At 43.4% G+C, this 11,639-nt stretch overlaps 1 protein-coding gene and 1 pseudogene across 1 annotated transcript; one reads left to right on the forward strand and one right to left on the reverse strand.

Annotated features, from left to right (window-relative positions):
• The first annotated feature begins 6,938 nt into the window (after positions 1-6,938).
• Positions 6,939-8,249, forward strand: LOC147448046 (protein ANTAGONIST OF LIKE HETEROCHROMATIN PROTEIN 1-like). Its single transcript, XM_086523726.1, has one exon. It carries the CDS (start codon positions 6,939-6,941, stop codon positions 8,247-8,249), a length of 1,311 nt encoding a protein of 436 aa, XP_086379852.1.
• Positions 8,250-9,457: 1,208 nt separating this feature from the next.
• Positions 9,458-10,843, reverse strand: LOC147448047 (uncharacterized; annotated as a pseudogene).
• Between the last annotated feature and the right edge of the window lie 796 nt (positions 10,844-11,639).

Below are 11,639 nucleotides of genomic sequence, written 5' to 3' on the forward strand. Positions count from 1 at the left end.
TGGTTGTTTCACGCGGCTTGTTTGAAATGGTTGCTTTGCTAAGCACGTTTGAAAATGGTTGCTTTGCTACGCACATTTGGAAATGATTGATTTGTTACGCACGTTTTGAAAATGGTCGTTTGGATAGTGTTAGATAGAAATAGAGAGAGAGAGAGAGAGAGAGAGAAAGAGATAAATGAAGAGAGAGAGAGAGAGAGAGAGAGAGAGAGAGAGAGAGAGAGAGAGAGAGAGAGAGAGAGGAAAATAGATAAAGAGAAATGTTAGATAGAGAGAGAGAGAAATATATAAAGAGAGTGAGAGAGGGAGAGAAATGTTAGATAAAGAGAGGTAAATGATAGATAGAGAGAGAGAAAGTAGAGAGATAGAGGGAGAGAGGGAAAGAGGGAGAGAAAGAGAGAGATAGAGGGAGAAAAAGAGAGAGAGAGAGAGAGGGAGAGAGGGAGAGAAAGAAGAGAGAGAAAGAGAGGGAGATAGGGAAAGAGAGGGATAGGGATAGGGATAGAGAGAGAGAGAGATAGTGGGAAAGAGGGAGAGAGATAGAGAGATAGGGATAGGGATATATATATATATATATATATATATATAGAGAGAGAGAGAGAGAGAGAGAGAGAGAGAGATAGAGAAAGGGACAGAGAGACAGAGGGAAGGAAGAAAAGAGGGAGGGAGAGAGAGAGAGAGAGGGAAAGAAAGAGGGAGAGAGAGAAAGTAGAGAGAGAGAGAGAGAGAGAGAGAGAGAGAGAGAGAGAGAGAGAGAGAGGAAAAAGTAGATAGAGGGAGAGAAAGGGAAAGAGGGAGCGATAGAGGGAGAGAAAGAGATAAAGAGAGAGAAATAGATAGAAAGAGAGAGAGAGAGAGATAGAGGGAGAGAGGGAAGAGAGAGAGCTAGAGGAAAAGAGGGAGAGAAAGAGAGAGAGATAGTGAAAGAAAGAGAGAGGGCGAAGGGCACCCCATCCCCAAGCTTGGAGGGTGTAGGTAGAAGACAAGGGGTTCCACTTGTAAAACATGTTGATCTATGTTTTGCAATAACGGGATGAAGCGACTGCCTCAGTTTGTGAGGCCAATCCAGAACATGGTGGATGTCCCCGGGGTCGCTCTTGTGGACGTACGCGAAGTCCAAAAAAGTGGTGCCCAAGTCCAAAGCCACCATGACCTTAGCCGAGACCTCCATGTCTCGGTAGAAGATGTCGTCCATGTTTGGCTTCTCATCTTTGAGAGTGCTTGCTTTAGATGGAGGCGCAAACCTTACTCTGGGATGGAGCTTCCACTTCGTAGTTCAACTGCACGACCAAGAAGGGTAGAGCGAGAGGGATAGAGAGAGAGAGAGACTCAATGAGAGAAATAGAATTACTTATTGCACTACATTAGAATTGTAATGTTATGATCAATTGATCACTTAGACGTTGAATTTAGGTGCAACCAACACAAAACGATGGCTACATTTACAATCTTAACATATATATGTGTGTACATATATATCTGTTTATGCATGTATGTAGGCACTAAGTACGGGAGCATAGCATCCGAAGGTTAGACGCTTCCTCTTGGGTATACTCCTTTTTTAATCGTGGTGTTGTGGTCATTGATTCACTCATGCATGGATTACCGCAACGTACCTTTGGTTTTACCACGGTTGAAACTACAATGATATCTAAAGAGGTGCAATTGACCTTTGGCACTACTAGCCTCTACTTAGGTCTACTGTATGTATATGTATCTACGTGCTTGTGTGCTAATATACTTGTGTACGTATTTATAGATGAGTGAGTAGGGTGGAAAGCTTAATCTTATATTGCTCTTTGTAATGTAGATATTAGACGACAGACCAACTGGTGAGGAGAAGCCAGCTCGCTCTTCTTTTAGTTGGTTCACATCTCAGGTGGGCTCCCACCCGGGGTGGACATCGCCTCGAGTGGACCTGAGTCTTGAGTCTGTGAGAACAAGCAAATAAATAAATAGGGAGACTATGTAGTTAACCATAAACCATGAGTGTCATAGTTTTTTTTTTGGTTATTTGCAGGCATGGCCATCCTACACCTACCATTCTCAGATTCCTCCACCGGTCGTAGATCCTGACATACAGCGGGCTATCTCTTTACGAGAGCAGTACCTCCGTTCGATGGAGGATTGGTTTGGCCACTACACTCCGCAGCAGCTTGCCACCTACGGAATTTCTCCGCAGACTACACCATGGGGGAGTCAAGGAGGGACTCTTTATAGAGCTTACCTACATAGTCAAGGAGAGACTCCTTACCTACAGAGCCTCGCACCAATGGCACCTCCCTCTACTCTCCCTTCCTATCGTCCTACTCCTATTCCATCGCAGGGTCCTACTCCCCTTGCATCGCAAGGTCCTACTCCCATGGCATCACAGGGTCCTACGTCACTCCATTCCACTCCGGCTTCGCCAGAACATCGTCAACGGACTTCCTCTGGCGGCGCGCGTCGACGCTCGTCTCAGGGCGGCAAGCACCGTGAGAGACGAAGCGGCAGCGGATCTTGTGATTTAGCATGTTTTGGTAGTGGCGGGGGAATGGAGTCCCTACTTTTAGAGCGTGATGCCCCTGACACAGAGGACGAGGATACCGACGCACCCGTGCGAGACACGCATGACCTCTACTACAGGGTTAAATATGGCGGGGAGGTGGATTTTGGCACAGCACAGGGCAGGGCATTTTGACGCCATCTACAAATTCTTATACATATTTCAACGTATAAGAATTGTTTTAAAAGGTTTAGAGACTAATTGTCCGATCACACACGTTACATTGAGGACGCTCTGTTAGCTAGATTTTCAAACGGCCCCGATCAACGTTTTTCACAACATTGGTTGGAGGGCTACATAAAGACATTTCTTAAAAACAAGTAGTCCAGTGTGTGGCGCGCAATAGCCAACCAGGTCAGAGATCCAGACAGGAGTTACCGCAGTGGCAACATGGCAGACGCGCAGTGGGAGTGGGCAATTCAAGAGAAGAGAGATCAAGCTGCGACGGGCTCATCATACAGACAACAACGCGAGGCCCGCGCAAAACAAACTCCCACGCACTATGGCTCAGGAGGCAAAGGAGCTTGGAAGGATAAATATGTAAGATTATTTGAAGTATAACGTCGATCGGTGATTATAAAGATTGTAGTTGATGATTTGGTATTGTTATTGCTAACTTAGAAACATGTCACTCTCACTCAACCAACCAGAGAGATGGTCAAGTATCGGGAGAAACATACAGAATTTGATACTTGGCGATGGTTGTTCGAAAACAACCACATCTCTCGCGAGCAATTCGACGTGGCGGTTGGACCACTACAGCGGTAAGTTTAAACAAGTAATTTTGTATCAATTGTTGTGAGTTGTGGATAATTGTTTAATTTGGTTTGTGTTTCTATAGAGTCCAAGTGATCCAACATGCGTACCTCTGGACGACGACAAGGATTAGATAAAAAAATGTTTTGTCAAAACTTTTGTAAAGTCCCAATGTGGCACAATGTATATACAACTATTTACTTTTTATTGTAACTTTTTTAAATAGTTGATCTTCTACATTTTTAATTGTCAAGGTAAAGTAAATTCAATTTCAGTTCTCTGGTATTTTTAATACTCTTCCAAAAAACAATTGATTTTTTATTGTTTTATGCTAGTCAAAAATAAAGGTGCTCATTTGGACCACCCAAATTTGGGTGGCCCAAATAAGCACCTTTATTTTTGAATTGGCATGTAGCGATAATAAGCGCGGTAATACCCGCGGCAAAGGTCGCGGTAATAGCAACGGGTATATTGCCGTGACTATTACCACGCTTATTGCTGAGAAACCACTACCGCGTTCATAGCCGCGGTTATTGCCACCCCCACAAATTTTTCTCTCTCCTTTTTCCTTTGTTTTTCCGCGGCAATGATAGTGGTTATAGACAACTCCTCTTATAGTGTTTCTCTCAATTTCTGGGCAGAATTTCTTCCGTTTCTCCTGCCCTCAATCGGCATTTTTGAAACTGAAATCGGCACGATATTAAGCTGAGACACATTTTTAATGTGCACTTCAATATTTCCTTGATTTTCTCATGAGAAAATATTTAAAAATTAAGTTATCTTTTTGGGCCAAAATTTCTCCCTTTCCTCTTGCCCTCAACCGGCATTTTTGAAATTGAAACCGACACGAATTTCCTTGATTTTGTCGAGAGGAAATACTTAAAAATTAGGTTATCTTTTCGGGCCAGAATTTCTCCCTTTCCTCTTGCCCTCAACCGGCATTTTTGAAATTGAACACACATTTTTGACAAACACTGCTGGCGTGACGGTGCCAGACAATCCGTCTCTCTCTCTCTCTCTCTCTCTCTCTCTCTCTCTCTCTCTCTCTCTCTCTCTCTCTCTCTCTCTCTCTCTCTCTCTCTCTCAGATGCAGGGATGCGGAGGGGTTTGGGGGAATGTGAGGTGGAGCATGCCTGCAGCATTTGATTCAGTGCCCGAAGTTAGGCCCGTCCCTTCGTGACTCTCTCAAACTCTCTCTCTTCGTGCAGTCTTTGTTCGCTGCCGGGGGCGAGGGCACACCAGCCGGAATGTAGTGCTGCTAACATGTCCAGGGGAGGGCCGGAATCCCTTCTACCTGTGATGGTAGATCTTGCACGCGGGGCACTACCTTGGGCATCACCTGGTGAATGTCATTCACAACTTCCAGTAGCTCCCTCATCGCCACCAGGAATTCGATTGTTGTAACCAACTTCTCCAACGTGGCCACCACCCTCTGCAGCCCAGTTACAACATCTGACACCACTTGCATGATGGCCCCTAGCACCGAAAACACAGCTCGAGCAAATTCCCAAAACACCAATTGAGGTCTCCCTCTCCCTCTCACTCTCTATCTCTCTCTCAAAAGACCCTGCAACACGCAAATGGTACCATGCAACATGCAAACGACAACAATGCAAAATATCCCTCTCTCTCTCTCTCTCTCTCTCTCTCTCTCTCTCTCTCTCTCTCTCTCTCTCTCTCTCTCTCTCTCGTTTTGTTCATTTGAACAAAGGGGAAAAGGAGGAATTCTCTCGTTTTGTTCATTTGAACAAAGGGGAAAAGGAGAAATTCCTCCCCAAAATAGAGAAAAATAGTGTCAAGCCCTCAAAGATAAACCTAATGATTTGAAAAAAAATGATTGTTCCTAGACATTGCTGGTCCGCGCAGAGAGAGAGCGAGACCTTGCCAGAGAGCCACAAGAAGTTTTGGACAAATTCTCACAATATTTCGCACATTGTGACTTACCTCAACATCATGAGCTTCTGTGAGGGAGGCGCCACATACCTAGCTAGGTACGATTGGGGGCAGGGGACCGCTGGCCCGGTGGGGGGGGCCAATGGTCCCCTGCCCCCAATCACACCTAGCTAGGTATGTGGTGCCTCTCGAGCAGAAGCTCATGATGTTATGCATTGTATGAAAAACACTGAAAAAGACTCCGTTTTCCTACATGAGAAAATTTCCAAATTTTCTTGTGAGCTTGTTTTCCATACATTGCTGGTATGCGGAGAGAGAGAGAGAGAGAGAGAGAGAGAGAGAGAGAGAGAGAGAGAGAGAGAGAGAGACTACGCAGCCCATGCCTCTTCCCTCGGCTCCATCTCGCCTTGCTAGGGACGTGAAGGATTGAGCGCAAGAGAGAGAGAGAGAGAGAGAGAGAGAGAGAGAGAGAGAGAGAGAGCGAGAGCTGCTCAATGTTGGAACTTGGCAGGAGCAGTCACTCATCTAAAGTACTGCCGACCGCAGCCTCTCTCAATCTTTTTTTCTCTCTCTCTCTCTATCTCTCTCTCTCTCGACGCCCTCAGAGCTAGGCTGCAGGGCACACACCACGAAAGCTAGTTGGATGAAAGAGAAATCACCACGTGTCCAGGGAAAAAGCTGAAAAAGCCCAGTTGCCTAGTCGCATGAACCCGATGGACGGACAACCAGCTGAGCTGGATGCGTAGGCCAAAAAAAAAGCGCTGCCAAATTCACTGACGGACACATGAAACATCCAGCGCGCCCACTTTATTTAAAAATTAAGTTTTGAGCTCGCTCCACTCTGTCGCACTGTAGGTGAAACAACAGGAGAAAGAGGACTGGGCTCGCAGGTGCTCACTCCTCTCTGCCATAGGTGAAGCAGGTTGCTTCTCTCTCGCAGGTGAAAGAGGATCGTGCTTGCTCCTCTCTGTTGTAGGTGAAACAATGTTGAGCCCTATAGCTCCTCTCTTCTGGCAGTAAAACAGCTCCCACCCTTGCTCCCCCTCTTCTCCTATTGGCAGATCATGGCAAGAAAATCAAAGCAGGTCTCTTGCCTCCTTGGGGACGTATCTTTGCCTTTGAAATGCAAAAGATTGCAATCAGAGTTGCCATAACTTGGGAATCTTATGCATAGTGAAATTTGTCATGCAGTGAGAATCTTATGCATGCGGCGGAGGGTGTATGTCAAAGCTTGCAGTATGCTTAACATTTTGGTGGTATGGAAGTGTGGCATGCATACTTTTGTCAAGATTTTTGTGGACCATATGTAAACTGGATGTGGAAGCGCATAATGCTTTTGTTGGTGTTGTTGCGATGATGCCTCTCACTAGTGGGTGTGTTGCGAGGCAATGTGTGCAAAGGAATTGTCAGCTAGCACATAACAATGTATCTCCTCTTTGAGTGTGATGAGGTATTGCATGCTGAGGATTTTTCCATGAACATTGTTATGCTGTATCTCATTGCTGGGTGTGCTACAAGATAATGTCTAGCAGCTCACATGCTTTGATTATTGGATGTGCCTACTAACAATAGCGGATGAAGGAATGCGCATGCTGAGATTGTTATGATAAGAGCTATGCTGGTGATTTGCTTTGGAACGTTGGGTTTGGGTTGTTTAAGGCAGTAGTCGGAATTCACCATTGGCATCAAATTGTTTTGATTTGTGAGTTATGTTGGGTTATATGTGTGACTTGTGGTCTTGTCAAGCATGGCCTCATCGCATCGACAAGTGCTCTTTAAGATCATGTGCGGTTTAATCTCCATGCTTTTATTGTTGCTTCGGCAAAGGCAGCAAGCAATAAATCGTCTTGAGACTCAGCAATTGCTATTTTTTAATGGTCGTAGAAGGCTGGCCTGCACACGGAACACAGATTGTAATGTCTTCATTGCTTTGTTGCAAATGTATATTGAGCACTTCTCTTTAGAGTCCTTCATTGCACGATGTGCAATTTCAGAGTGGTATGTGAAACCCCGCAAACTTAAGTGGTGGAATTATTACGTCAGTTTTGTTCGGGCTGATGAGCAAAGGTTTAAGAGTATCTTTAGGTTGCCGTTATCACTCTTTCAAAACTTGGTGGAGCTCCTTAAGGAGCAATTGCAACATAGAAATATACCGGCATCATTTGCAAGTATAAAAGGCAGAGTTCTTTCTGTCAAGAAGCAAGTGGCCATTGGGGTATTCCGTTTGGCAACATGTACTTCAGCCATGGCCATTAGTGAATTGTTTGGTGTTGGAAAGTCAACAGCTGTGGAGACTATAAACAACTTTATCATTGCATTGTTGGTTCATCAACGCAAGTTTATAGCTTGGCCTAACAACTTGTCTCTTATCAATAACATCAAGGCAGGATTTTTTGCTAAGCAAGGTTTACCAAATGTGTGTGGGGCTATGGATGCTACACACATTGTCATGGAGAAGCCACAAGGTGAGTTGTCCTTGGATTGGTACGATCGTAACAAGAACTATTCCATGTTGGTCCAATGTGTAGTGGATAGTGAGATGCGGTTTATGGATGTTTTTGCTGGTTTTTCAGGTTCTGTCAATGGCTCTAGATTGCTTCAAAATTCAGCATTCTATTTTTGCGCAAACAGCGGTGTGATTTTGAATGGGCCAAAGAATGTGAGTGATGTTTTCTCCATTAGAGAGTACATCGTTGCAAATGGCGGGTATCCCTTACTTCCATGGCTTATGAGGCCTTATAGGACACCCTCTACTCCAACTGAGAAGCTTTTCAACTATAAGCTTTCATCTACAAGAATTGTGGTAGAACGCGCCTTTGGCTGGCTTAAAATGAAGTGGAGATACCTGCATGGAAAAGTGATGAAACCATATCCACACCACCTGGCAAGAGCTATTATTGTATGTTGCATGCTTCATAACATGTGTTTGGATTGTGGGGAGGACATAGAGCAGCCTACGTCAAGTGTCGAGAATCACAATGACATCATCAATGAAGAATTGACATTAGATGTTGAGGCTATGCGAGACTCATTGGCAAAATTTATTCACCCCTTGTGAAGGTGCACAATTGGAATGTTCATCGTTGGTTATGCTAAGCTTGTTGGTACTGCACCAAGAATTCTCATTTTGTTTGCATTTTGTCTTCAGTTTAATTTGTAACGAAGGGCTGGTCCGAGCATGACACCATATTTATGCATATCAAAGTATGCAATTAAATATCAGCTACAGAGTAGTCTCATGAGTTATCAGCTCTGTATTTTTTATGCCGCTCTTTTCATGGTGATATGTTGTGATATGGCGAGTATAAGCCATTGTTAGTGCTCCGATAAACTGGGAAATTTGTTCCTCATGTGGTAGGTGTGGAGTACAACAGTTTTCTTGGCAAGAATTTGGTTTCCTTGGCAATGAAATGCTCGATACTCTGTCTATATTGGCTTTCATGTAGAAGGGCTGATTTCTCTCAAGTAAGAGTTGTAGGATCTTTACTCAAAAGGTGGGGGCACCGTATTTCCAGGAGGCTGGTGGGTTGCTATTGCAAGCTTTTTTGGTACGTAGAATGGGCAATTCTCAGCCAGTATGTTGCTATGTTGCTTTCCTGCTCTTTTGTTTTTAAGTTAGAGCTAGCAAGAAAACTTTTACACATGTATTCAATTTTACAAGTGTCGATCTGGGTAGCACATATTCTTGAATTGAGCATTCCAAGACCGCAAGGTGTGTGAAATGCAAGAATTTAAAAAAAAAACTTATTACACCAACAGTGGAAAATATAACACCCTTTCCCAACTTTGTGTAAATTTAATGAAGTCCTGCATTTCAAGAAAAACACAGATTGGCTGTAATCATTTCAAGGAAAACAGAGATTGGCTGTAATAATTTCAAGTTAAAAACGAAGAGATTGCACTCAACGAGGTTTGCTTCTCAGAAAATTAATGATGTACTATATTCTCAGATATCCACAAAAGAGCAGCAGAAAAATTATTATACGCATCAGGAGGAGACCGGCAATTTTTACATCACTTGAAATTGACGAGCAAAAAATAAGTTTCCATTACATTATTAACGAGATAATTGGCATACACATCGAAGGTTGGATATAAGACAAAATATCATTCCAATAGGTGTACAAAATTTAGCTTTTGCTGCTCAAAAAGCCATGTCTCAAACACCAAAATTTACTAACAATCTAGTACGCATTTCTTGAGTTTAGTATAAGACTAAATACCATGCTGGCATAACTCAAAATATGATAATATTTAGGGAATTTTCTAGAAGCTGTGCTTTGATGCATGCACTGCAAAACACTTAAATGCATTAGCAATTTGTTTAAGTGCTTCATTTGACTCCTCCTCTAATGCCAAGCGTTTCCTATTGAGTGTCACTGCCTCCTCAAACTCAGCCTTCGTGAGCTCGATGACCTCATCATCATGCTTTGATCTTCTTGCGCCTACATTATCCATGAATGAAATCAGCTGCTTAGTTGTGCTCTCAAGTTCTTCCTTCAACACCGTCATCTTGTCGCCTCTCTTGCGATTTTTTCCAGATAAGGACTCCTCCTCCATGAAAGCTTTGTCTTCTTTCTTGTTCAAACCACAAGCTTTATTGGGTGATGCAAAGGAATCTCCTACATATAGAGACACGACATGCATAAGAACAATGAAACATAGTGAACAATAAGCAATGGTAGCAACAAGAAAATCCACACCTAGCCAAGTTAAGAAGAAGAAACTCACCCAAGTTATCCTTCATAGTATCATAGACAATGTCATCAGGGTTGAGTTGCCTCTCTTTCCCGACACGATCAAGCATAGTAGTGTATAACTCCTCTGAAAAGGTTCGTGGGAGCTTCATTTCTTCTCGTTGGTTTGCGGACAATTTCCAATAGCTATCACAACCAGATGGGATATGTCGTTCATAGTCGTGCACCTTCTTGAATAAAGCTGAAATTCTATCCTAACGAAAGAGACATTGATCGGCGGAACGAAGCACTCCTCGTTGGACACAATATTTTGAAATAAAATCCCATCGCTCATCTCCTGTTTTGAAAATGATATTCAAATTACCATCTCTCATGTCTTCAAATAGCTTGGTGCGTGCATCCAATAAAGTAGCAGTTTCTTTAATTGTCCAATTGCCTGATGCATAAAACATGTTATTTTGGATGGGCTTTCCTCCATTGCATTGAGCTTCACCAATCACCTCTTTGGGAATGTTTGTAGGCATTGGCTGGTAATTCAACTCTGGAATATTTGGGGAATTTTTAAAGATGGGTGGTGCAGGCTGAGATGTAGTTTCTATTGCTCTCTTTCCTCTTCGAGCCTTCAACTTGCCGTTTACTTGTGCCATTGAGGTGGAGTCACATTGACAATGTTTGTCAAAGGAGTCCGTGTAGTTGTCGCAGCCTTATTTAGCGTGTACGGAGTCTTGGGCGATTGTATGAGATCCACTTGAGAGAAGCAATGCTGCAATTGAGAGCAAGGAGTCTTTGGAAACTGCTCGAGATCACCCTGTGAGAAGTAGGGCTGCCCATTCTTATCCGTAGGCTCCAAAAATGACAAGCTTTGAACACCCCAAGTTGGAGAATATTGGCTACACGGCACGGTTTCATCATCTTCACACCACTCCGTGTTAAGGTCTGGAGTAAAATTTTCCATCTGCAAGCACCTGTAAACATTGCAATTAGAGTTAAATATAGATTTTCAAAGCCATAATATATTGCAGATCTCTAAAGATTCATAAAAACAAAACCAGTTGAAGAGAATGAAAGCTTTCACCAGAAAAGAGAAACAGGTTTTGTGTGTGTGTGTGTGTGTGTGAGAGAGAGAGAGAGAGAGAGAGAGAGAGAGAGAGAGAGAGAAAGAGAGAGAAGCTTCTGTAGGTGTGTGTGTGTGTGTGTGTGTGTGTGTGTGTGAGAGAGAGAGAGAGAGAGGGAGAGGGGGGTGAACTATTCACCTGCAGAGCTTGCAAGGAGTCTGACGCCCACACAGAAAGCACCAGAAATTTGTTACACGATGTGTGGAGTAGACTGCATACGTTGAAGTCCAGGCAAAAAGTGGCCTTTATATATTATTTTAATGAGGAGCAGGCCTCCCGCCTTACGAATAGGCGTGAAAATCTCACTATTGAAAAAACCGGATACTGCTTAAACACCAACATGGCGGTGAATGACAATCATGCATGCGATCTCCTGCCAACCAGCCTTGTGATGTTTTAGCCCTGCTATAAAAGCTGGATAGTTGCTTCATGCGACTAGGGTAAGGGAGCCAGTTTAGAGGCGTTTTGTGGAAACGTTATGTTTTTGGGGGGGATTTTACAAATCTCATCATTTTCAATATTTACGCATTGCACGAGATTCCTCATGAAAAGGTGAATCTATTGATACCAAAATCAATATTTTTTAGATTTTATTTGAATGCTCCATTTGAAACAATTCAGCTTTTGAGGCATTTT

This window comes from Adiantum capillus-veneris, chromosome 11 (assembly GCF_014529385.1).
Source record: "Adiantum capillus-veneris isolate H3 chromosome 11, ASM1452938v2, whole genome shotgun sequence".
Lineage (NCBI taxonomy): Eukaryota > Viridiplantae > Streptophyta > Polypodiopsida > Polypodiales > Pteridaceae > Adiantum > Adiantum capillus-veneris.